The sequence below is a fragment of the Podarcis melisellensis genome (assembly GCF_964234715.1).
Source record: "Podarcis melisellensis genome assembly, chromosome: 3".
Lineage (NCBI taxonomy): Eukaryota > Metazoa > Chordata > Lepidosauria > Squamata > Lacertidae > Podarcis > Podarcis melisellensis.
In genome coordinates this window covers 106,308,342-106,336,078 of record NC_138530.1, presented here as the reverse complement: position 1 = coordinate 106,336,078, position 27,737 = coordinate 106,308,342, and the positions used below count along the sequence as shown (strand labels likewise).

Sequence of the window (27,737 nt, the reverse complement as noted above, 5' to 3'; positions counted from 1 at the left end):
ACTGCCAAATCCTTCTCTTTTCATAGTTATCTGGCACTACCATGGCATTAAAGGTCTTTAAATTGCTTTTAAAAAAAAAAACTGAATCAAAATGTGTCAAAGCACGTATTTCCCCAATTTTAGCCTAAGTTTCATGTTTACAAACATCAAAAATGACATAGCACTATAAATTCTGCAAGCTATCGTAAATCTTTAAGAACAGACAAGCACAAGCGTTATTAAAATGAACCAATAAACCAAACTGTTTTTATTTACAGTTGTACAAATCATACATTCAAGGCAGTCATACCATATTTTCAGTTAATCCATTTTGCTAACAAGTTTGCAAATGCAAAATATTCAGTACACCATTATGGGGCAGGGGGAACCCTTGTCTAACAAGAATGAGGAACTATTTGGTTGCCGAACTATATCCAACTCCCATCAGCCCATGCAAGCATGGCCAATGGCCAGGAGTGGTGGGACTTGCAGTTCAGCAACATAAGTAGGGCCAAAGGCTCCCCATACTGGGCTTATACCACCTCTCAAACACCAGTTACCAGCTGCATATTATAAAAGTGGCAAAGACTTGAGTCCTATCGGGAGAATTCTGTCTGAATGCACGACAAACAATCACATGAAAGAGAGCAGGAGTATACTGCCAAGCCCTCCCACAATGTCGCAGTCTTCTGATGGCAAGTTGGAGAGTGACTTAAAACCTTGCTCTCCCTTGTATCTATGGACAGAATTAAAGGTCTGGGCTTTTTTTTTTTAAAGAAACTGAATTGTCTGAACTATATTTGGCTGTTACATGTATATTTTGAGGTGACCTTGTCCGAAAATCATTTGGCAGATATTTTTGCTAGAATTTAAACTTGAATTAGCAGAAAAGTTTGGTTTTCACCTGTAAATTAACATCAACTCTGATTTCTTCAGAAGTCCAGTTTCCATCTTCAATGTTTGAGCTCTGCTTATTTCACTTTCTGTTTCTTCCTTGCTTGAAACTGTTCTGTTTTATTCTTGACGGACTTGATTAGCATTGACAATGCAGGATCTATGGATTTCTTGGCCGCAGGCTCTGCCATATTGTTCCCTCCCCCAGCTGCCTCAGCAAAACCTTGCTCTCTTCGACGAGCTTTCTCCTCCAAAATCTTTTCCACTGCTTTTGTTTTCTTGAAGTTTGGATCCGAAGGATCCAAATTAAACAAATGAGAGGTATACATGGCTTGGAATCTGGCATCAGCAACATTAACCTGCGAAGAGCAAGAGAGGATGCTTTAACAGCACTAGCTAACAAAAAGTAGGAGAAAAATGTGCCCTGCAGGACAGTTCTTAATCAAGAATCTAGATCTTAAGGAAATGTGAAAATGCAACAGCCTGTTTTAAATATTAATTTTGACCCATACAAAAATAGGTTTATTTCATTCCAGGAAAGTGGCCTTATTTGGGCATCAAGAAAGTCCTTGGAGTTTTTTTTCTAGATAGCATATCCGCAACCCCCCCCCCACCATAAACACAAAAAATGTAAAACTTTTTTTGATTTCTGACATCAAGTTCAAGATCTGCAACTCAATCCTTTTAACTGTCCCTTTGGATAGAATGATATAAAATGTGTTTTTGCATCTACTTTAACACAAAATGACTAGCACTGTTATTAGACTTCAATAGGGGGAAGCCCGTAGTGTTACCTGGAAGTCATCTGTCAGCAGTTCCTTCTTTTTCACCAATAGTTTCTTTTTCTTTTTGCTCAGGTTCTGCTGTTCCACTATCTTGTCATAATTGAAGTGTCTCCTTTCATCTTCCTCATCATCCATCACCAGCAGAGCCATTTCAGCCTGTTACAATCAAAACAGATAGAATCTGTTTGCACAACATTTCACCGAATATGGGCTGCAGATGTTTCTGTGCCTCATCTAAAGGTTTGGGTTGCTAATGCATAATAGCAAGAGCTATAATTGCCTCATCGGTGCCTGAATGACAGCCTACCAGCAAGATACTCTGATCTTTCTAACGGAATACCAATATATAAGCATCATTAATAAATGTGAACAATAAAAGAAAAACTTCAAAACTAGATCATCCATCTCATGGTTTGTTTTTGCAACTCATTACTTTTTGCAGATTTATTACCATGTAGTTTCCATTTTTAAGGTAAATACAACAAATCATTCCATCACCCAATGCAACTTTGCAGTAATGTTAACACTCCTAACCCCAGGACTTCATTCTGATGTCTAATCTTAATACTACTTCAGCATGTAATCTACTACCTTCTGCTTTTCCATGTCATCTTCATTTTTTTGGGCATTTTCTTCTTTCTTGGACTTCTTATTTGAACCTAATTATAAGCACAACACAAATAAAAAGCAAGTTTTTAAATATCCAAGCGTAACCAGATTGGCGACACTGCAAGAATGTATGCTCACTCTCCTGAATGCGCGCTGCAGAAGACAGTTACATTTATTTGAGGAAAGTCAGCTGGAAATCAACACGAAGATGCCCACAGAAAATGACCAGAGCCTTTTCCAGCGATGAGCAAGTAGAGGGAGTTGTTAGAGCGGGGGTTGCCAACCTGGTGCCTACAGGCACCATGGGGCCCATGAAGGTTTTCAGAGGTGCCCCTGTACAGGTGCTCCAGATCTGAGCTTTCATTTTTTAAAGAAGTCTCTAGCCCTCTTAGAAAGAAAGTTATAGGGAGAAATGTGCAGGTACTTTCAAAAGGATTTCTTTGCAACGAGAGTGGTGTAGCTACCTTTTATATTTTTCTTGGTATTGAGGAATGTTCCCTGTTGTTAGTAGGCAGCAACAGCATCAGTGTGTGTGATCTTCATAGTCAGGGACAGCAGGACATTCCCAAGGGTGGTTCTCTCTCTAATTTTGTGTTCTGCAACCCTCCCCATGACAGCCATTTTGTGTTATGCCATGCCTCACAGCAGCCATATCAGGACCAGGACCTTCAGCATTTTCTCAAAACTGAAAATGTGTCAACAAGTCCAAAAATCTGCATTGATTTATTTCCAAAATCTAAATTCAAAATCCATCTTCAAAAGGATGTCTTGTTTTACAGGTTCCCATTGGTGAATGTTAGGGGAAAGGAAACAGTTTCCTTCTGAAGGAATCAAGCTTTTAAAATATGAAGTTTGCCACATACAAGCTGCATTGACACATAACAATAAGTGAGACTTTCTGGCTTAATGTGGTTTATCTGAAACAAGCAGCATGCGTGCTGCCTGATATTTCCAGTTTCTCTCCTCCCCTAGTGCGAGCAGGATAAACAATAAAGCTACAAGTTTTAAGAAACCCTGGCTCCCTGTTATCTCTGAACCAAGCAATGGGGTTTACTGTTCCCTAGCAAGTCATGATTACCAAGTCCACAACAAAGTATGGTTTCAGGTTGGCTAGTGATCATGCTTTGTTAGGGAGTAACAACCCACCCATGATCCTTTGGTCAGGCAAAACAGGAATCAAAGGATTCCTGGTTTCTTTATGTCACTCATGCCAGGTAAAGTGAGATTGACTGGGCAGTGAGCACAAGGAAGTCTGACTAATTATTACAGGTGAACACACGTCATACGATTAGGAAGAACCCAAATCATGCTCCAGGCAGCATATGAAAGGGGCACCCCTCTAAAATGATGTGCAGTATACATTACGTAAAAGCTGCTCTTTTTCTGCCCCATGTACAGAACTCATTCTAACCAATTCCCCAAAGAAATATGTTTTTCTGTTGAAGTGCAAAATTGCCTATGGCATGAGACATTTTGAAACAAGCAAACCACAATGCTGCATGTGTCTCCAGACTTGGTTTCCAGGATTCAAAAGAGAACAACAATCAAATCAATCATCTTATAAAAAACTGTTCAGGTATGATAAAACACAGAATATATTATGTGTTCGTAACAGTAACAATCCCCTGAAGTTTGTATGAACTTTGTTTTATAGGCCAATCAGGCCCAATTGCTCTCAATTTGTTTTCCATCATCGGCCAGTAGGAAATATGCATTTTGTCTTTTGCTGAAAAAATAAATTCACTACTGAAAAGTTAATAATCAGGTTGGAACAGTCATGAAAGTATTTTATAGCAATGCCTTGGAGCCAGGCTCAGTTGTAGCAATTTGCTCTTTTACTTGATGTTCCACAGCCAGCAGATTGCTTTTTCAAACCTTAAAACGCATTTGAACATTAAATGAAACCTTTAAAACATTGTTAGAGAGAAACACAAAATGCATTACTTGAATTATTAGCTGCATATATGTGCACAAATTCCAGCTACAACACTTAGTTTCATAAAACTCAATGGGTGTTGGTTAGGGCATTTAAGAACATACTAAGGAAAAGATCTGCAGTTGCCCCAAAACTTTCAGCGACAATCTGGAGAGCTGTCTGAGTTAACTTGGTTGTTTAATAGGGATTTGACTTGTTTTAAATTGTAAGCCACCCCCTGGGCAAATTGCTTTAGAACCTTGGGGGCATTTTCCAAAGAAGCTTATGGAAGCAGAATGGAGAAATGCTTTTCAAAAGGAAGTTATAAATCTTGCTAGGGACTCTAGAAATAGCTATTTGAAATATGGTGGCTTTCATTGTCAGGAACTATTTCAGTAAGGATCAGTTCTACAATGGTTACTTTAATGTAACATAGTACAACCACCTATCAACTGCCAAAGGGTATATATAGTTTATTTTTCTCAACATTGAAGGAACATAAGAATTTACTTAGCTGTGAATTCTCCTCCTGTTTTATTTCCCTAGACGGTGGTCTAGAATTCAGGGGTGGGGTCTTTAGAAGAGAGGTGGACTAGGAGGTGTTTCCCATATTGCCATTATATCATGCTCTATTTTTACAAAGCAGAAGTCAAAATCCCATACCCCACCTCGCTTGACAGAAGACACATAAGTAGGCTAACAGGTGGGAGCTGATCAAATCGTAAAGGAAACTCAAGCAACACAATTTAGCCTTGGGCGTGGGGGAGAGAAGCCATTTCACTCACTAAGGAAAATTATACTGAATTTTGATGGTAGGGTGGAAGAAATATTGGGGCTCTCCTTGTGCGATGTTTTAGCCTCCTAAAGTTTGCCAGATGACCTGGAGGCTACATTCTTCCCTAACATCTCCCCTTCAAAAGCACTAAGATTCTCCCACTATTGGCAAATGACTACTGAATGTTCCTGCTCCTCCCATCCTGGTGACATTTCTTCTCCCATGCTTCTCTGGGCAGCCACTCTAGCAGGACACATTACACAGGAAGTAGCTTCTAAGTATTATTTTTTTGTACCTGTCCTACTAATGCTGCCTGACTCTCAAGGATTTCCTTTGCCTAGTTTCTCTAGCTCTTCGCAGTTTAGAATTTCCTATAAATGCCTCAATTTCTTAACCACCTCCTAAGCAAAAATACAAACCATCCACTGATCGTTTCAGTTGCTCTTTCCTATAACTTCTCCTGTTTTCAATATCCTTTCTGACACAGAGTGACCAAAAGTGTATCAAAATTTTATTATATACTGGAAAATGCATTTGCCACTTTTTTCCCATGACATGCTGATCTGACATTCACTGAACTTTCTAAAATGAACCAAAATTATTCTGCTGCATGGTTGCAATCCATTTAGAGCCTCATCAGCAAGCATGGTTAGATTCCTAAGGGTTCATCATCACATCTTATGATTGAAGGATCTTTAGGAGCCTTTGGTAAGGGAGTTTGTCAACATTTCTATGAAAATCCTAGTACGTGATATCTACTTGAACACCTTTCACAATAAATGACATCTAACCTGCTTTCCCTAGTTCCTCAGCAAAGTATGGGTCGTTCAAATCAACATCAGATGGGCATTCATCTTCCGTTAGTGTTTCGTCAGCAGCCGCCTGAAACAAAACACATTGCATTTCAGTTACTAAACACCAGCAGTGCATTAGTAATACAAGTAAACGTAATATACAAACACAAAGTTTCCAAATAAAAGTTTCAAGGAGTAACCTCAGGGCGGATATTTGCAACACAGGAGGAAAGTGATTTAAAATGGCTGCTTTCACCAAAATCAAAGCCACTATAGGACCGTAGGCATCAATATGGGCTTCATTAACAATTACATGAACTCATACACAAATTTCAATGCTTTATTAACTTTTGAGTGATTGGTATCATGGAGAATAGCTCTTTTTCCCTTCCTCAGAACCCTTCAACAGTGAGCAGCTGCCGTGCAGCAGACAAGCAACTAATGTGTTTGCAAGAACACATCTATCTTCCAGCTGTCTCATACAAGAGGAACCATTTGTTACTAACCTTCTCCTAGTGATCAACAATTGTTCCTAAACAAGTAGCAGCCGCTGTACCTTTCTGTATAGAAGCCACTGCTAGCTAGCTAGAGCTGGAAGATAAGTATTACCAAACCTTCAGCAATAGTTGCCCTGGAGAAAGCATTTGTAGCAGAAGTTACTATAACTCCAAACAGCCCAGCAAGCATGGCTAATAGTTCAGTAACATCTGGAAGGCCAAAGATTCCCAGACCACTCTTTGAGAGTAGCTGGATACATATATCATTTGACTTATGTTTAGGATAATTATGAAGAGAATATACAGAAGAGTAAAGCAATACAGTACAGTGGATGTGTTATGAAGTGTAGATATGAGAAATTCGGGTGCAACTTTACACGACCTTCAAGATCAATGTGTGGGCTAAAAAGGAATCACAATCTCTCAGCCTAACCTCTCTTCCAAGACAGGTTATGAGGATAATATGATGCAATCTCTCTATAATGCCTTGTTCTTCCTTGCAGGAAGTGCAGGTTATTAATGCGATAAAGCAAATAATAATTTAGGATTCAATGAGGCAAACAAGAAAAATAATCAATGAACTTCTAATAAAGACATTGAACCCAAGGTCATAGCCATGTGTGCAACGTCTGGGGCAAATGCTACATTTTCAACAATCGCTGATCCAACACAGAAATGTCTTACCAAAAAATAACCTATTAGAATTGCGAGATCAGCATCTCCAGAATAAATGTACTCCGAAGCACAGTTGTCTGTTCAACAGAATTCCTTGGCTGACATATTCAGAAATAATGGACATCCATATGGAGTCAACACTCTCAGAGTAATAAAAGGCCAGCCTCAAAGTTAAACAATGTCTGGCACCCCTCTTGTTGACTTTAGAGGAACAATGAAGAAAAGTCTATCATCATGGGGACACCGTCATTAGTTTTCCAAAAGAAACCCAAAATGTATATTTCTTTGAAGACTTTCCCAGCGTTAGAGATACGCTTTTAAAATTCTGCAGGCAAAATTTGCTCACCACTTAAGACTTTGGACAAAGCTACAATTCTCATCCAAGGCTTGGCAGCTCCAACATGACATTTCAGCAAGAATGACCATTCCCTTTAGCAATGCAGAACTTATCAAGGACACAGGATCAAAGGAGGATTTTCTGGATAGGCTAATACACTTATTTTCCTTTAATCACATCTTTTAAAAAAACCAACAAATCACATGGCTGCCAAAGGCAATGAAAAACGCTCAGGCCTGTTATGACTTAGTGCTACCTTGATCAATCACTTGCCTACTCTCAAGCTTTCTGTTAAAGCACTTTGAAAATAATGTATCTAAGAGGAATAGAACACAAGTTGTAAAGCTGTGTTCCAGGGAACTCATGGTTCCTTCGAGGCTTTTATCAGGGGTTCCTCAGCAACAGTGGGAAAGATTCCACATGAACCTGCCAGTACAGCAAGAGAGCACCAGACGCTCTCCTCAACATGCCTGCCTCCACTAGCTGAGATGTAGTGAATGGCAACGGTGCCGACCCTTTTCAGCGATGCCAACTTGCTTGTGAAATGCTCTCTCTGAGAGGCTCATGCTGAGTTGAACTGGCATTCATGTTTGCTTTTTAAGCTGCTGCTTTTACTTTTGTTATTTTATAACATTAGTTTTTGCTGTACAATGTCCGCAGCCACTCTGGAAATCATTTTTTGAAGGCTATGGCAGAAAAATTATAAATTAATTAATATCAAGTTTCTCGGAAGACAAGATTGCGTCCACTGTTACTAATCTCCTCTTGCCATGAGCAGCCCCAAGGGTGTGCTGGCTTTCCAAGCTATATATGCAGGCATTCCTTGACAGATGAGTCAACCTGGAAAAGGGTTGCCCTAAAGAAAGTAAATTTGTAGGGCACTTGATTAAAGTTTTTACTACCTTCTGCTTTTTCTTCAGCTTCCTCTTCTCTTTCTTCTTATCCAGAAACTGTTCCCATGGTGTCAGCGCATCCTTCCCTTCCAACTTGTTTCTTACCATTTCTTCAGCGCTTTCTTTAAGTCCTGAGGTCAACCAGAAAAATACATGTAGCCAAGTTAGCTCAATACCTGTATCTGAAAATCTGGAGGCAGATAAACATCACACCCGCATGAAGCTACTGTCCAAATAGCAAATCAGAAAATACTACTGGTGAACCAACTGAGGGGTTAGAGAGATGGGACTTCATTCTTACTTAGCGGCAATGTCTCAGTGGGTAGTGACAAGCAACATTTCTCTGTCTCTCCAGGACGTTCCTTTGAGGAATTCTGCAGAATTCTGCAGAATCACCTTATCCTTTCTTTCTATCTATCTATCTATCTATCTATCTATCATCTATCTATCTATCTATCTATCTATCTATCTATCTATCTATCTATCATCTATCTATCTATCTATCTATCTATCTATCTATCTATCTATCTATCTATCATCTATCTATCTATCTATCTATCTATCTATCTATCTATCTATCTATCTCCACACACACACACGGCACCATTATGAAAGGCTGGAGTCTCTAATATGGACTTAACACCTAGTGTGCACACTTTCTCCCTCCCCAAGTTCTAGCAGTTTTTGTACTGTAGAAAAATGGACAATGAATATGGCAGGGGCATCCCTAACAACTGAGATGGAGCTTTTCTTGTCCTCCATCAAAAATCTTGAAGTGCTCCTGGATGTGCAGCTGAATCTGGAAGCTCCAACTGCAACTGTAGCCAAGATTGGCCTTCCTCTACTCCAGCTGGGAAGAACTGCAATCCTTTTTGCTTGTTCGAGATCTAGAAATTGTGAGTCACATTATATTTCATTTCAAGGCCAGCTGGTTGGCTCTACTTGGGGCTGTGCTCAGAAGCTGTGGAAGCCCACTTCTGATTCGCTTGGCAAAAATGCAAGTGCTCTAGATAAGAGACTAACAACTTGAAAAATACAGTTAGGTAAAAACAGCAAAAAATCCACATATGTGCCTTTGGCATAAGGGGGATGATAGTGCTCCATGACTAATTTTTCTCTTGAAAAATGCTCTGCCACCCAAAACTTTGAGAAACCATTGCTCTGGAGGCTGCACTGATGGACACCTATCCCTTGCCATCCAAGTGAAAACTAAAGAGCTGCTCTTGACAGTTAACCACAGATCTATATGCAGGCTGCTAAAATTATTTAATCTGCTCTGTTGTTTTTAATTTATCCATTTGTTTGATGGTGCTTTAGTATGCATTTATCACACTTTGAAGGTTAGGTCTATTTGTTTATTATACTTGTACAGTTACTTGGGCTAGACTGGGGCAATAGATAAATGAGAGACAGAAGGCTTCTAGTATAACAGGAAATCCAAGGTTCAAAGCACTAATTCAGTTATTTAAGAATTATTTTAGAAAAATCAGAGCAATTTAAATGAAGTGGCTATTACTAAAATCAAATGCAAATTAGTCAGAATAGATAGGCAGACAGAATTTATCAAGTTCTTATATTTTCATTAGCAGCTGCAAGAACAGAAAGATCAAAAGATGATGATGTTGCTATCCTCTACCAGGGTATACTCCCAGAGGGAGTTGAAATCATCAGCCCATTAACTTAAGATTGTCATCTCTCTAGTTTCCTTTCGTCATCTTTGTGCACAAGAAGAAATTTTTAAGGGTAGCATTCCCAGACCTGTCAACAGCTAGAAAAAGTTGCATATCATATTGAAATGTTTGATTGAAAGAAACATCCTCTTCCCCCAGCCCCGTCCAATGACGACTTCATAAGGCCAAAAAAACCCACATCCCATGGAATAGCATACTACTTGAGTTACAAGAGACTGGAAAAGAGCATAAATCAGTTTCTTCTAAAATTCAAGTTACCTATCATTAAATGTATTATCTTCTACATACACTCTTGGATTTTCTTGTCCAGCTTCCTACTGCAGCCCATTGTACCCCTGAAAATCTGCTCCTGAGGGTTTAGAGCCTCCAAAATGGAGAGCTGAAGCTGGGGCAGAAGAAAGGCTGGTATAGTGTAGTAATTTTTGATCCAAGAGTGAGCTATTTTACATTTACACGCATGCACACTCTGTTTGGACATAATGCCAAACTATGGTTTGATACTAAACATAGTTTAGTGCAAACCAGTTTGCTGTTACACGTGAACTGACAAACTATGGTTTGCAATGACCCTGCAAACCAAGACTTCAAACCAGCAAGGTTTGGTGTTACATTTGAACCAACACACAGTTCTTTATAATGGCCATTAAACAGAGGGCCAGATCTCCATTTCTAAGGTTTAGCTTAGAAACAAGTAATTTTAAAAAAATCTTAAAGAGGTTCAAAGAGATCATTTACCCATAAATGATGGAACTGCATGCACAGCCAAAACTTTCTGTGCATGCACATGAAAGCTCATAACAAGAACTAACTTAGTTGGTCTTTAAGGTGCTACTGGAAGGAATTTTTTTCTTTTGTTTTTTCTTTTCCAGGTTTAACTACTACAGCTACAATTCCTGTTTTTCTAAACAGAACCTTAAACGCGGCGTGTCGCGATGTGCTAGCAGTGTAATGCTTTTTCCAGCACAGGGAAAAATAATAATTCTGACAGCCAGCAGGACACACTGCCTTTTCACCTAAGACCAAAACTATCATGTCCCTTTAATTATATTTTTACTGAATGGACATGATGGGAGAAAGAGCTCCATTGAGATCATGTACTATCCTTATGTAACACATATTCTGGCAACTGCAAATATACTAAAATATTATTATTATTATTATTATTAGTACTAATGTTATTAGTAGTAATAGTATTATATCACCCACCCTTCATCATATGGTCCCACAGAAGGTTACAACAATTTTTAAAATGCAGTATCAAAATCAGCTAAAAGAAATTACAGCCAAGAGAATGAAGTGGCTCCCATAAGAAGATATCCGAGATGTCAAAGGCCAGGGGAAAGATAGGTGTCTTCAGCTGTTAATAATTTTGGAAACAGACTGATATGTGTGTTCATGTGAGATATATGCAAATAGTGGTTTTTTAAAAATGTACCATTGTGATCTTTATCACCTTGTTGTGGTTGTTTTATTGAGTGACTACTACCCAGAATGAGATAGCTGGATTGTCGGGACAGATATAAATACTTCAAATGAAAATAAATAAATAAATAAACTGAATGAGTTTTCCAGATTTCTTAATCAACTGCCTAGACAATGAAATCAATTGCTCCATTTGGAAAAGTTGGAGTGGAAGGAACAGCCTTTTCATGAAACCAGAAAGGGATTGAACTTCCTCCACAGATTAGATTGTCTTGGAAACAGCCAGCCAAATAACTTTCCAAGAACAAATGTGATTGTCTAAGGGATGACAATATACAAAGCGTAAGAAATAAAATGAGCTGTTTATAGCAAACAGAACATATGCTTAGAGGCTGAAGGAGGCACAATATATCCCTATGTTCATTGATTTAAAAATGCTCACATACAGTCACAAAACTTTCTTATTTAACTCTTAATACTGAAAATTCATTGGAACTGTTGAAGATAATGAACTGCAGAGCCTCCCCATGGCAAACCACCACTGCAGAGAAGCACACTGCGGATCATGTTTTCATGGTTTGTGAGCCACTGCAAGGACAGAAATACCTTTGCTGAAGGATAAGATATAAATCTCTTAATAAATAAACAAGAACAGAACCCAGACATGGAGTGTGGAGAACTAACAGGCACTGTTCATTCCTCTTCCTTCTTTTTCTCCACATGAGACTGGCTGTGAAAGTCCTTGTGTTAAGACTTTCCCAACTCACATGGAAACTGCCCTCTAAAAACCGGTCTAAAAACCGGTTTCGACAGATGCCACAGAGTGGCTGCTCCATAATGCAAGCCATTTATTGCAGTAGCATCCCATAGGATGTGGAGACAGGAGAGGACTGACTGCCGGGGGGGGGACAAGGAGATTTTATTCACCTTAGTGCAAACTTTCTGCCTGGAGGTTTGCAGGTGGACCTTTCTTCATTTCAATTTGCAGTGTAAGAACACCGTGCTTTTTAGAAGCAACAGTCAAAAGAGAGCAGCTGAATGTGACCTGCGCATGGTTTTCAATCAGAAGACATGAATTAACACTGGGTGTGCACGCAACACTCAGGACTCAACTCCTACCTATAACAGGGGTGGAGTGACAAATACTAAGGAGGTAGAAGAAGCAAAGAGCTGCATTTGTATGTGGAGACATTTGGCAGCTGCCCTTTTGAAAAATGAAACACCATTGTACCTGCATGGCAACTGTCTTCCAATTGCATATTAAAGGCACAAAGCCCCACTTTGGGTCATAGCTGGCAACTCCATCTTTCTTGTGGGGTGGGGAAAACCTCAAGGCCACAAATATAATAGTCAAGGAGTATTCTTCAGCAGCTCACCAACCCCTAATATTATTCCCCCTAAACAGTGGTTCAAAGCTCAGCCAAAAATAAGCCCCAAAAGACAGAGAAAAAGAGTGAAAGAAATGTTAGCTGTGAAAAAATATTTCAGTGCCTTTAGAAAGAGTAACTTGGAAATTAAAGAATTATAATTAATTTGCACTGTTGAAATGGTTACATATTTCTATTGCTGAATTTAAGCTGGTCAGTATTAAAAAAGAGAAAGGGGATTAAGGAACACTGCAAATAGTATAAGCCATCTACCTGGAACCCATTTGATTTCCATTTCCATATCAGTTTCTTGGTGTTTCTTTTCTTTTTCCTGGATACTCCTAAGTAGTTCTCTGTACTTTGCTATTTGCTCTTCATCATCCTTGGAGTGTTGCTTGTGTTTATCACTGTCTGTTGTGTGCTTTACACCAAAATCTTTAAAAGAAAAGAGAAAAAGAGGAACTTCCAATAAATAGGTATAGAAGTCTAAAAAGGAGAGACGGCTCATCTTAAGCGTAATACACCAGGGATGTGGAATCTGAGGCCTTCCAGATGTTGCTGGACTCCAATTTCCATCAACCCCAGGCAGCATGCTCAGGGATGATAGATGATGTAGTTTGTCAACATCTGGAGAGCCACAGGATCCCCAGCCATAGTCTGTACTGACAGAATGGCTCTTCCGGATTTTATACTGGGACCTTTTGCACGCAGAGCATACCGTATCACTGAGCCACTGTCAATTACCCTGAATTTAAATAGGTACTGTATTTGGAAATGAATAGTAGTCAGAAACACATTTCACCAGCTCCACCTTGTGGAAAACTAACACAGATTTTCCTCAATAATTGCATTCTTAGATTTAATAAAAATTTAGTTTATCCTTTGGAAAAAAATATTTATAAAGCGCAGCAAACCAAGATGAAATGGAATGACTGCATAAACATCTTAATAAATATATAGAAGAGAGTAAGAAGCACAGAATATTCTTCTCATCTCATCACACTTTTTACATTTCTATTCTAACAGCTGAAATTCATTTTCCCCCTGTTTGTGCTTAATGCCACAATAAACACACTGGCTAGAATTCTGTCATGTACCCAGTAAATCAATGGATAAAACATCAGGATCATGTTAAGGAAATGGCTGTGTATTTTTCTATTAAAAGCTTCTTTCTGAAAATATAATTAAATTCAAGAACCTTCCAAACTGGAAATACACCAAAAAGTCTTTGGTCTGGTGACACAGCTTAAACCACCTTTTTTAACGACAGTGTACTTTCATGTAGCCTGGAGACCACAATGAATACATAATGCAATAAAAATAAGACATTTTATGGAGCAATAATCAACAATAGTAGATTAAAAGTATTCTTTCTGCATTGTGATGCAGCTGTCATAAATTGTATGGAATAAATAGAAAGCGGAGATATTGCTGGCTTATATGTTCACTGAGTAACTGGGATGTTAATCTATCAGCTTCCAAGTGATATCCCATTTGCTTGTTTATTTCATGCGCGCACACACTCCACATAAAACAATTAGTTCCCTCTGTATACCATATAGATCAGTACATCGAAAACTCACCGAAACAACTGGGGGGAAAGTATATGGGAATATCAAAGTCCCATTACAATGCTTACAAAAAGTTATATGAGCAATCAAACTAAGTACCTTTCAGCTATATTTTGGGTTTCTCTGTATTAAAAATCAAAGTGACAGCCCTTTGGTGTAATGGTGTGTGCCACTGTGAACTTTTTACATGCTTGACTGCCACAGATCATGGCATCAGTATAGATGACATAACTGGATATAAAAAGAGAACCCCATTATGGAACTATAGATGACCTGGGTACTAGTCCTTATCCTAATGTGACCTGGAAGTTATAAGTAAATAACCTGCTCTTCTAATACTTAATGTAAAGATCAGAACACTAGTTCTTTGTTATCAGCAAAGATTAATTATCACCTCCTGTAGGAAAGAAGGGTTTCTACATAGACAATAGAATCTTCCTTTGAAGGTAAACTCAGGGTTCAGGAAGCATGCAAGATAACCAATTTAGTAATTTATCCCTAGGGTCATGCCTTTTGAACCACAAACTAGGCAAGGTAAACAGACAGGAACTTGTAGGAAATAAACAGTGGCACACAGTAATGAAGATGTTATAATCATCCCCTTCTCCATAAGTTAAGTACTATTAGCTTAGTACTTAAACCCCAGCTTTTCAATGGCTGGGTAGCTCAAAAGATCAACAGGGACCCTTTTTTCACTCCACACACTCAAGTATAAGCCCTATCCTTCATGGCTCCACAGATCAAGGCATCGGTGAGAGAGACATTGGAGCCTTCCTGGTACAGGATATTGATGGGGAAAGCAGAACTGTCACAGCCCTCTGATTCCATGACTTGGGTTCCACCCTCTTCAGGGCAAGTATACCCTTCCTCGCCTTTACTTTTCATGTGGGCACTGTGGCAAATTGTCACACTCACTATCTCTAGGCTGTTGATAGGGATCCTGTTACTCTTTGAAGAGTGTTGTGTGATTTGCTGCCCACTTTTATCTGTAACTTTGCTGTTTGAAAACAGCATCCATGCACGCTTGTCACTTTTATTCCAAGTAATAAATCTATCCTTATTTATTTCCTATTGCATGAACTTCTTGTAGGCATTTGATTAAGGTTAGAAATGCATATTCATAATGGATGCATGTTTTAACTGCAGCAAAAGTCCCTAAATCTATTGGGAGTGTGCACAAGAGTACATGTGAGTGCTGGATATACATGTGGGTTCAGACACACACTTTGTAAGAATGGCAGAAGATTTAAAGTTCTCACCGCACTTTCTCTGTCATCCCTGAGGAAGTAGAGAAAGATGGATCACTAATGCACCAGTAAAGGGCTCAAGCCTGTAAGATGCATACCAAATGTTATCCACAAATGCACACATCAGCTGGCAAGGCTCAGTCTTCACAACCCACAGAATATTAAGTTTCTCTACAACTGCACGATTTCAGGAACTCAATTCCAAGGAAAAGAAACATTTCCATGAACAGTAACACTAGCCAGAGCTGCAGCAATTCAATTGTTCCCAAGGATCAAAGAAAACATATTCCAACCACACACAAAACTCCAAAACCTTGTTTACAGAATGATGGTTAATACAAATTGTTCAGTCTCAGCCACCTGTCAAATTTGCCCCTCCAGGGGTGGGGAAATAAGGATCTGGTTCCCTATCCATGATTAGTGTGTGGGCATGGCAATGAGGTTATCTTCAAGTTAAAGACCTACATTGGTTCCCAGTACGTTTCTGAGCACAATTCAAACTGTTGGTGCTGACCTTTAAAGCCCTAAACGGCCTCGGCCCAGTATACCTGAAGGAGCATCTCCACCCCCATTGTTCAGCCCGGACACTGAGGTCCAGCTCCAAGGGCCTTCTGGCGGGTTCCCCCTCACTGAGAGAAGCAAAGTTACAGGGAACCAGGCAGAGGGCCTTCTCGGTAGTGGCTCCCGCCCTGTGGAATGCCCTCCCATCAGATGTCAAAGGAATAAACTATCTGACGTTTAGAAGATATCTGAAGGCAGCCCTGTTTAGGGAAGTTTTTAAATGACTGATGTTTTAATGTATTTTTAATCTCCTGTTGGAAGCCGCCCAGAGTGGCTAGGGAAACCCAGCCAGATAGGCGGGGGAAAAGTAATAAATTTATTATTATTATTATTATTATTATTATTATTATTATTATTATTATTATTAACACTGAACCTTCACAAATGCAAGTACCTTGCTGTTCTTCCTCCTCTTCCTCACTTGATGAAGCCAAATATGCTTGGAAGTCCATGTCCAGAAGTTCATCTTTTTTAAATGTTCGGCTGAGGGAAGTCACTCTCTCATGATCTGTCTCATCCCACGTGATGTCTACCTTACGACGGAAAAAATATTGTGTTTTACCTTCAAGTCACACACGTGTATGCATATACATATAAAGACTGGCTTAAAACAAACTCAATCCTCACGCTAGACCACAACAAAGACTCAACCTTCATATTCAGAATTAAAATTTATGGCTGTCAGCATTTCTTGCTGCACTCTTAAGGGATTTCAGAACAGCCCCATTCCCCAGTATGTCCACGATTTTACACAAGTGAAAAGCGGCAGTGAAGAGGTCGGGGAGAAAAGAAAATATGTAAAGAAAAATGAGCAAGGGCTGGAGATAAACCCCCAGAAATTTAGTTCCAACTGCAAATGAAATATTAAAAACTGAAGAGCTAGTGGTTTCTAAGTGTTGTTTTATGACCTGGTCAGCACTCTGTGCATGGATTAAGTGTTTACTGCCTTGCCAAAAAAACTTCCTTTGAAAGAAAGGAGAAGTAATTTGAATCCTAAAAATATATTTTATTCTTGGATATTGTCCTGATTGGCAGTAGTGGTGGACACTATCATTATCACCATCATCCTGTCCTACAGTTTTAGCAGGGTGTAGAGTACGGCTCAGTTTACTACTTTTGCATTTATTCACATTGTTCCTGCTAGAGTGTCTGAATTTCTGACAGAGTCCTGTTTAAATTCAGAGACAGTCTATGCTATTCTTTTCATGTATTGCATTTGAAGTCCTTTATGCCAGTACCAAAACTTATTATGTTGATATATTGGTATTTTTTTGTTTGACATGTTCCCTGTTCAGAGTTAAGAGTTACTTATGTTTTTGTTCAATTATACTGGAATGCAGTGGTTTATGGAAATACACAGCAAATACCATAAACCACAGGAGACGGGGTGAAAATGGGGTCATAAAACATGAAATGGGTATATCAGAGGTGAAGCAAAATATGTATTCTCATGCTATTTGGTATATGTAAAATAATCTTTAGAAGTGAGATTTCTCTCCTAGAATGTTTTGGTTGATTGTGAAACAAAACAGATCACTTTCAAGTCAATACAGAATTCATAAGTCTCTCTGATTTTAGCAACAGCCAATGTGGCAACAGGGTTAGAGCACTGGACTTAAGATTCTGAGTTCCTAACCCTGAGCTCCTAACATACAAATGCAATTGTGTTCAGAACATGCTTTGCAACAAACATCAGCTACGTGTCACCTTTGTTCCAGGATTTACAAAATTTCAAATGCAAACTTGAAAAACAGAGTGGTTAGAAAAAACAACTCTGTAAACAAATTTACACGAATTCTTTGAAAAAATATATCTGTATCCATTTTTTTCCTGAAGTGGAAGAACATGTTAATCAGATGTTTAAAAGATGTGACTAATGTGTTTGGAGTAATACAAATTCAACAGGCACATGAAAAGCAGCTAGCACAAGAGAAAAAAAGGCTATGCAGAATGTATTTTAAGCTTTTTTAAAAAGAAAACTCCCAATCAACACTGCCAAAAGCGCACACACACACACACCGAGCGAGGTCATGAACCCACAGAAATCCAGTGCACAAGTCCCCAGGAAGATAATACATGAGAACTTCGCTTTTGATAACTGCATCAACACAAAATGGATCATTCCTGCCTTTCTATCTACAGTGTGATCACTGCTGTATTTACAATCTTTACAAATTAAGAACTCGGAAAACTAAACAAGTTCCAAAGGGCTACAAAAACACTGTTAAGGTACCTTTGAAGTCGACACAGCAGCAGATGTGAAGTACTTTGGTTTATAAGAGTCCACTTCTGAGGCCACATCCTTTGGCTCGTCATCAAATGTCACATCATCTGGAATGAATCTTAAAAGCCAAAAAGAAAAGGATTTGTTATTAAAACAGATACAAGGAGGCTTCAAAGGAACAAATGTTGATAGGCCCAGCCTCTCTCTTAATTAATATTAGCTGTTATTAGATATATTAGAAAACAGTTGTTGTTCAGTCCATGGTTTGGGTGAAGAGGTCAGACAAAAGTGTTACATTTCACTCAGCACAGGGAATGTCTGGTCAGCTCCAGCTTAACCCCACTGAAAAAATGGTGACACCCCAATTACTGTTGCTGAAGGCAAAGAACCTGTAACTCACAAGGCCTCGAAGGGTAGGAAGCCAGCAAACAGGCAATAGCTTAGTGGAAGAGCACAGATGTTGGATGTGAAAAATCCCAAATTCAATCCCCAGGAACTCCAAAATCTTGGGAAGCAGAGCTGGAAAAGACCTGTCAATGAGACCCTGGAGGCACATGGCCAGACAGAATAGCAGACTATACTGAGTTACAACAGACCATTGGTGTGACTCTTTTTAAAAGGTAGCTAAGTATGTTTAAGGTGAAGTTCAGTTTATTTTATTTATTAGTTAACTTTATATATCACCCTTCATCCAAGGATCACAGGGTGGTAGCTGTATTGCTGGTTAAATGTTTAATGGTTATTGTATTTGTTTAAAAACCAATTAAAATTTGTATTTAAAAAAGGATCACAGGATACGTTACAGTATAAAAACTACAAAAATACATAAAATAACAAACAAAACCATAGCTCCACCTCTCTGCAGTTGTCACAGAAAGGACCAGTTAACATCATCAGCACTGAGAGGTGAATTAACCATCCTCTGGTCAAACTGTTCAGCATTTCAGTTGCTTGCAAAGCAAATACTCTCCCCGATATCCAGTAAAACAACATCAACTCCAGTGATGAGTGTGAGAAACTTAGGAGGGACATACTTAATGGCTCTCTGCTTATAGCATTGACACAGACAGTGAAGGAGCATGACACTCTAAAAATTTTGGATGCAACATTAAAACACAACTTTAACTGTGTTAAAAAGCACCCTAATATTCAAAAGATGCAAGCCAAAGAATTGAATCTGGTGTGGGAAAGGTGGCTTTAGTGCTTTAAAACAAGATATAAGGGAGCCAGAGTGTGTCAGGCATTTGAATGTTTCATCCGGAATTGAGAAATCTGGGTTCAGATTCAGCTTGGCCATAAACTACTGGGATGTTAGGAAAAATTTAACAACTTCTGTCTCAGGAACCCTCTCTCAAAAAGAATAATAATAACAATTAGCAATCTTCATGAAGCTGTCACAGGAGGAAAAGAAAACCCCCCACAATACCTCAGGTCCACGAAAGAACAACTGCTTTCAAATTCCAATCCATCACATTCTTCATAAATTTTGTTGGCTGTTTCGGGAGTGTCACACTCTACAACCGCATAGAAATACTTCAGTCGCTTGAACTGATAGTCTCTCAGTTTTTCCTTATAAATGCTTTAAAGGAGAGAGAGAAATCAAGTAAGGCTAAAAAAATGAAGGAACAATGAAGCAATTATACTGCAATCCAGTTCTCACAGCTGTCCACAGCTGTGTGGCATAAGAGTATACACCAACATATGAAACTCTTCAGGATTATGACCAAATATCAGACACTAGTGCCACAATGCCGGACTCAGTGCGCTAGCAAGGTATTTTGTATCTTAGACCCTAGGAATATGTTCTGATGTACTTTAGAATCCGAGTTCCTTCACAACTATGGATACTCCAGAGCAGCCTTCATCAGCCTGGTGACTCCTGATATTGTTGGACTCCCACCAGTCCCAGCCAGCATGGGAAATGGTCAGGGATTATGGTAATTAGAATCCAGTAATATCTGGAGGGCACTCGAGAGCAGGCTTCCTCAAACTCGGCCCTCCAGATGTTCTGAGACTACAATTCCCATCATCCCTGGTCCTGCTAGCTAGGGATCATGGGATTGTAGGCCAAAAACATCTAGAGGGCCAAGTTTGAAGAAGCCTGCTCTAGAGTCATGTGCCAGGATATAGAGTTACTTTTGCTGTACCCAAGGGATTGCATTCACACATAAATGGTTGTTGTTATATTTTTTTCAATTGAACAGCAGCTCTCATGCTATATCTCTTGGAACTCCCTTGATTTGCAAAAGCATCTTTGTGGCATCAGGAGCTTTCGTTTGAGACATAGAAGTTCAAAGGTACTCTAAACACATCAAACTATTGGTGAAAAACTTTGAATCCCGTCCCCAGTTTTCCAATCCCTCCTAATGAATAGTTACCCAAACCATGGTAAGAAATCAATGCAGAAGTGGCCCTATGCAGAAGTGAGTATGATCTTAAATTCATCGGCTGGTCAGGAACTTAGCGCTAATACAGCCTTCTTCAGCCTTGGATCCCTGGATATTGTTCAACTACAACTCTCATTAATCCCTGATGGCTAGGCTGGATGGGAATGATGGAAGTTGTTAAGTCCAGCAACATCTGAGGAACCAAAACTGAAGCCTTCTGGACTAAAAGAAATGAAAAAGAAAAACCAACATGCAATAGTTTAGGTCTCCCCATACAATTCTACCGGCCACTATTTACAGAGAAAGTCAGATATATCTCTGCTTTAAGAAACATATGCATGTACATCCCCTAACTTTCCCCAATTACTTATCAGCATTATTATTATACTACTGTATATCTACATGGCACTTGTTCCAAAGGCCCTATGGTCTGAGAACAGAAAGCAATGAACGAACAAAAGTGGCCATGCTGTTTGTGTTCTCTGAAGCACCAAAGGTGCTGAAAATGCTAAACAAAGGTAAAGCTGCATTATGGTAACAATTAAACTAGCAATTTTTCCCTTTTCAGACTTTTAGAACTGATGGCATGTTTATAGAAGCAAACTGGCAGTGTTCACCCAGAGGGAGAAAGGTTCCATCTAGTGGTGGAAATTCATTGTGCAGTATCATGTCAATACTTGTCACTTCGATATCCCTGGGTCATTCTGCTCATCATCCACCATCACAAATGCAACATGCAGCTGTAGTGTCCAAGTTGCTCAACTGTCAGCCCTGCCTGCCTCCACAAGAAGCAAACAATGAGGCTTACTGTTACCCGCAAACCAGATCTTGAGTTTGTTTCTCTATACAAACCATGAGTGGAAGCCAAGGAGCAAAACAAACTTTGAGTGCCGATTCACACGTAGCACCAAGTTAAGTCTCTTGGTTTGTTGCTCCCAGATGTAAGCAAGATGTAGCAGAGCAGGAGCAACTGGGCAGTATGCACAGTGAACCATGGTTTATACCCAACCATTGCTTACTGTTACACGTGAACCAAACAAATGTTAGGTCCACTACATCCCAAATGCTTTGGTGTGAAGACAAAGTTTTTGGAATGAGATACCAATAGAAAAAAATATGTTACACTAGAATCATTTTGATATTGTTTACTAACTTTAATTCTTCCTAGGATTTCAAAGGGGTTTATTTATTATTTAGTATATTTATTAAAAGTATATACTGCCCTTCATTTGAGGATCACAGGGCGGTTTAAAACACAGTATATAATACAAAAACAATAACCCTTCCCGATTTATTGGATTTCAATAGCAAAATTTTATATATATGGGAATTATTGTATGTCAGGGTTAAACACCTGTCATTCTCTGTGACATCTTCAGGAAGGCTTAATAGTTCAGTTGGACCATTCACTTCCTCCTCTTTCATTCTCTCTTTCCCAAACTCTGAAGGATAGATCTAGAAACAAACAAAAAAAAGGGTGCATGACATTGTATTAAGTAGCTTGAGAGCAGCTTGGGCTTAGGTTTTAAATAATAAATTTCCCCATCTTTCCCTTCTGCCTAAACTATGATTTATACAATGAAATCCACTACTCACATTGCGCTATGAATAGGCCTTTATGCATGAGGCTCAACTGACACGGACAGCAGTTCATGGTAGACTGCTTTAACAGCAGAAATGTCTTAACTTTTGGTGTTCTGCTTTCATGCCTCACCAGTATACATTTCCCACAGAGTTCTATACTAAAGGATTCCTTATGGATCCCAGAGGGGGGGGGATTGCATTTGCTTCCAGTTAAAAGAGCATTCAGCGAACCTAACTGTGCTGCAGAATTGTAATCTTACTCTAATATAGGAGTGGCAAACTTACAGGCCTCCCGCTGTGGTTGTAATTCAAGTTCCATCAGCCTTAGCCAACATGAGCAGTAGTGAGATAATAGGAGTTGTAGTCTAGGAACATACGGAAGGCCACAGTTTTGACACCTCTTCCCACATCTTCAGTGCAAGTCTAAGCAAGTATTTCCACTGAAACACCACAATTTACAATTTCTCCAGCACAACTATTTGCAAAAAGATCAGTGGATTCCTTCCCACTTCCCCAAATATGCATTATTTGCACACTGCTGTTGAAAACAAGTGCTTACCTTTACAGAAAAGATAAAACCACCTTTAGGTGTAAATGAATTAAGTAAAGCCAGTAGGTCCTTAGCTTTCAGTCGATCCCAGTCCATGTTGCAAACTGCCAATCTACGTGTGATCTGTGTGTAAGAAAATAATTTCACAACAGCTGCCTAGACCTTTAAGGTAACACAATGGACTGCATATATCATCCCAAGTAAACAAAAATGCAGTTATGAAATTAGATTTGTGCACAAAGAGGACTCCTCCAGTAAAGAACATATACCTTTGGCTGGCTGTTTCCTCTTCATATACATACACATACACATCAGGCCAGACAGACAGTTAACCATTCTCGCTTAATCCAAGGAAGCATAAGAATCCAGAACAGCAAGGATAAACTGCTAAATCCACAAAGACAAAACTAAGGGAAGAAGATACAGAACCACAATTTCAACAGAGGTTCTGCAACTATTTTGAGTGGCTCCTGCTTCAGTTTTACCCTGGTTGACAGTGAAGTTGCAAAAACTGCTGCTAGAAGTACTGAAATTTTAAATGTGTTATATAGAAATACTAGAAAAACTCTCGTTCCATATGTTAGGCCTTCCCTCCACCCCTAATGAAAAAGTGAGCTGTAAACTTGCTGGGAGTGTGGGAGGCTGCAATCCTATAAACCACTTACTTATGGACTTGCTTTTCATGAGGACTGGCCTTGAAGGAAGGCAAGAAACGAAAAGCACTCTCTCTACAGAAAGAGCTACTTAAAAGATAATTATGTAGTTAGGTCTTTCAAGATTCCTTGAGCCTTACCGCATCTGCACGAGGGGCATCTTTAGCCAATTCTCCCCATCCATGTTCAACTTCAGGCTCCTTTGGATATATCTCAGCCATATCCTCCTCCTCTTCATCATCATCAGAGCTGGTTTCTATATTGCCTTTCCCCCTTGCCAAATCTGGCCCACTGTCGCTTTCATCTATCTCACTTTCATTTCCTGTTTCTTCTTCATCTTCTGAACCACTTTCTTCTCTCATTTCTCCCTCCTCTCCCAAGGTGCTTTCCTCTTCCAGATCCCCGCTATCTTCTGACTCGCTTTCCTCTTCAGTCTCTTCACTACCTTCCAATTCATCAAGATCAAAGTGCTCCACATTTTCACAAGTTTCCTTTTGCAAGCAATGTTCATTAATATGCTTGCTGAAAGAATTATCTTCCTTTCCTAAATGAAGGAAAAGCAATACATTTAAACATACATATGCACAATATAGTATTTTCCAAATCTGAATTACGTCCAATTATCCCTCTAAAAAAGATGGCACCTCAGACATGCAGAGTGTGAAGGAGAATGGAATATTGCTAAGATTTTCAGTGGTGATTGAGGTGTTCATTGACCAAATTGTAGCTTACAATCGCATGCAGCTAACTATCTGGGAAACCAAATGTCCAAGACTACCTGTCAAGTGGCAAAAATAATTTTCTATCACGCATGAAAGTGGACAAATTCAGTAAGAAACTGTTTTTTTTAATGTAAATGTTTTTGATAGCACATTTAGAGAGGAAAACAAACTACTCACTTTGATGAAAATAGTTTCTAAACAGTTTCTATTTAAAAGAGAGATTCCCGGGAAGTCCGTGGATGGGCTTAGGCTGGGAAAGTAGGCGAGTGCACACACAAATGTGTGTGTGCGCGCGCACAAACCCAACACAATAGAATAATTTCTAAGCAGAAAGCTTGTGTGTTTATGTGCATTTTTCCCTAAGGGGGTTCATAGCTTTCATCAGATTTTCAAAGGGGTCTGTCACCCAAGAAGGGTTAAGGGCCACTGCTCTAAGTCACAGGTGGGAAACCATGACATGCCGTCCTCAGCCCTTGACCTCAATTCTTGTGGGTGATGAGGGGGAAAACTGGGTACCAGAAAGAGAGAAATGGCAGTGGCAGCAGGAGAAAAAGAAAAGGTGGCAGCCACTAATATGAAACCCCTGGCATAGTACCTCCCCACTGAGACGGCAGCCACTCATAATGAAGGGCTCTCTGCAACTCAATTTAGGTCTGCCAAAGCCAGCCTTTTGTCCTTGTACTGGGAGGCAAAAGTCTGGGGGACATGCAGGCTGCTGGATGGGATAAAATGAGGTATAAGCATGATGGCATAGGATCCTGTTTATAGGGATAGGCTAACCATGATGCAGTGGTACTCTGGTGGTGGAGAGATTCTGCTAACTCTTTGTAAGAGACTGCACTACAACCAGTCCACTGACACTTGGTGCATTGTACAGCCCTAATCCCCAACTAGATTCCGCCATTTATTTCAGGAGTTGAGAATCTGAGGCCTTATAATTCCTATTAGTCCCAGCCAGCATGGCCAATCATCGGGAATGCGGCAAGCTGTAGTCTAGCAACATCGAGAAGATGACAGATTCCCCACCCCAACCTATTTAAAAGTACAGATCTAGGACAGTTTTCCTCCTCAAGTTTAACATATATTACCTCCACAGAGTTTACCACTAAGTGCACTTCTTTCCAAATCATGTTTGGAAAACATACTGATCTTCTGCGGCACCACAAAAGCAATTATTGTGTTAGTTTTGGCAAATTTAAACAGTCTCCAAAAAAGAAGTGTTGCATGCAGAAAACAGAGGCATAGAGAAATATTATTCATTTAGGCTATGCTTCTATGCATTTACTTGGAAGTTCCATTGAAACCCACATAGGGGTTTGGATGAGCAAATCTCAGTATATTAAACCAGGATACACATGACCCTTTTTTTGCTCCTCCCTTCGTGGCAAGGAATTTTATATAAATTGGGAAACTGCAGGTACCAGTTTCAACACAAGCCAGGGTCTTAAAGTCCATTTCAAACCATGGTTTAGGACAATGGCTTGTTTCAAAGCTGATGACCATAACTTCCCAGTTCAAATGAAATGGAAAACTATGGTTCATTAGCTACTTCCTGGTTTGACCCCTGCACTCCACAAAGGGTAAAATCAAAGGGGCTTGTGTGCATAAGCAAAAGACTCATGCATATCTCAGTTTGATAAACTGAGGTAGGATTATCCAAACTGGCTAATAAAATATTACATCAAAGAAAAGCTGAGTGAGATTGAGAGACAGGTGACAAATTTCAATTAATTACATTCAACCAACCTAATTCATTTCTCTTATGGTTTACATAACTGTCTATGCTGCTATTTTTCACTGCTTTTTCTTTTACAGTCTTCAGGTTCTCAGGATACTTTCTGCCTTGCTTGTTCTGCTTCTTTGATGCAAGTTCCTTTTGTTGCAATTCAATCACTTGTGTGCCTTTTACAGTCTTTTTGGACTTTAACGATTTGCTTTTCTGGCCTTCATTTTTTAAAATACCCAGTTTTGACAATGAGGAACTTTTATCTGTCCCTTTGCTTTCTTTCCCAGAGTTACTATCAACAGGAGACTTCTCAGATACTCTCTTTTCTTTAGTCTTGGCCTTCTCTCCCTGCGATTTCTTCTTAGTTAATTTTTGGTCAGACTCTGAAAGATCCGAATCTGAATCGGAAAGGTCATAAAAGCGTCTCAGGTCCTCTGTAGAGCTGTGTTGAACAGGCCGCCCTCGCTTATCCACAGTGTACTTCAACTTGAATTTTTTATCATGAAACATGGCCTGAAATCTTTTATCAATTTTGATTTTGCGATCTTTTTCTGGCATTTCCCAAAATCTTGGGTCTTTTGTAATGCGGGAAAACCGCTGGTCACTAATGATCTCCTTTTTAGACTCCATTTTCACACTTTTAAAAAAGCCAAATTTGAACTACGAAAAAAAGAAAGAAAGGTTACATCCATAAAGCAATTCTATCACAATGCATCACTCTGAATCATAGAATCATAGAGTTGGAAGAGACCACAAGGGCCATCGAGTCCAACCCCCAAATTACTGAAATTACTGAAAGTTTTTATTAAGGAGCAAGACAGCACCAAGCATTACAGTAGTTTCACAAGACTTACAGACTAGTAAAGTAGGAGTAGCAAACATAGTGCCTTCCAGACGTTGTTGAACTCCAACTCCCATCATTCCCAACTAGTGGTCATGCTGGTTGCAGTTCATGGGAGTCCAACAGCATCTGCATGACATGGTGTTGGCTACCCCTAAGCAAAGGAAGAAAGTTACACACCCAAAGAAGCATATGGCACAATCTGGACAAACAGTGAGGCCTATTCAACCTTCTTCTTCACTTTTCAAGTTCCATTAAATGTGGTCTGATCTGGATAGGATCACGGCTTTTGTGAATCTAGTGGCCTGCTCTATCTTCCCCAGAAAAAGGTGCAAATGGAACACCAGCTATAGCCGGTGGAATCCCATCCAAAACAGGCAGTATGTACCATCTAACCTCAACAGCTTTTTTTAGTGGCTCAAAGTACCGTATTTTTTGCTCTACAGGACGCACTTTTCCCCCTCCAAAAATGAAGGGGAAATGTGTGTGCGTCCTATGGGGCGAATGCAGGCTTCAGGAAGCTATCCGCAAGCCTTCGGAGCACGGCGGGAGTGAGGAATATGAGAAAACAGCACGTACATGAACTCTGCCTAGGAATGTTTGATACATACAATTATACTGAATAGCAGTGACTAAGGAGGGTTTCTTACAACAGCTTTTTCCAGGGCAGCTGGCATATTGCCCTTCTTGAAAGGAGAACTTATTATAATCTGCTCCATTCACCAGACATTCCTCTCTGACTATATTAATCAACCATAGCATGCAAGGATTTAGAAGGCAGGTAGTAGCAGTGGACAACTTCACAGTTCCAGGGATCCCACTAAAATCTCAAGATGAATAAACAGGACAAGCAGGTGCCATGGGCATATCAACACAACATGTAAATCGAGGTCAGAGTTGAGGTAAAAGACCACAAGATCTTCTTCAGATACTTTATTCTAGGAGCCCCTAGTAAATAAGACGGGACAGGTGGCTACCAGAGGGAGGATCTTTACAATGGTGGCAGCCCAGAAGCAGAGTGCTCTTGCCAGAATGGCT

At 39.6% G+C, this 27,737-nt stretch overlaps 1 protein-coding gene across 1 annotated transcript; it reads right to left on the bottom strand.

The window, feature by feature from the left end:
• Positions 1–226: 226 nt before the first annotated feature.
• Positions 227–26,518, bottom strand: ESF1 (ESF1 nucleolar pre-rRNA processing protein homolog). Its single transcript, XM_081906145.1, has 13 exons — positions 25,879–26,518; positions 23,551–23,954; positions 22,767–22,880; positions 21,978–22,078; positions 19,663–19,815; positions 18,246–18,354; positions 16,407–16,545; positions 12,907–13,068; positions 8,163–8,284; positions 5,749–5,839; positions 2,250–2,317; positions 1,668–1,814; positions 227–1,232 (listed from the first exon to the last, which is right to left on the bottom strand). The coding sequence occupies exons 1-13, from the start codon at positions 26,486–26,488 to the stop codon at positions 951–953; spliced, it is 2,502 nt and encodes an 833-aa protein (XP_081762271.1). The 5' UTR covers positions 26,489–26,518; the 3' UTR covers positions 227–950.
• Between the last annotated feature and the right edge of the window lie 1,219 nt (positions 26,519–27,737).

Bases quoted from the DNA above. Each gene is read 5' to 3' on its own strand.
- ESF1 (XM_081906145.1), bottom strand. From the start codon at position 26,488: ATGGAGTCTAAAAAGGAGATCATTAGTGACCAGCGGTTTTCCCGCATT. The intron at 16,546-18,245 runs GTACCTTAACAG...TTCCGTCGTAAG, and splicing joins CTGCTGTGTCGACTTCAAAG to GTAGACATCACGTGGGATGA. The intron at 1,815-2,249 runs GTAGTAGATTAC...TGATTGTAACAG, and splicing joins ATGACATGGAAAAGCAGAAG to GCTGAAATGGCTCTGCTGGT.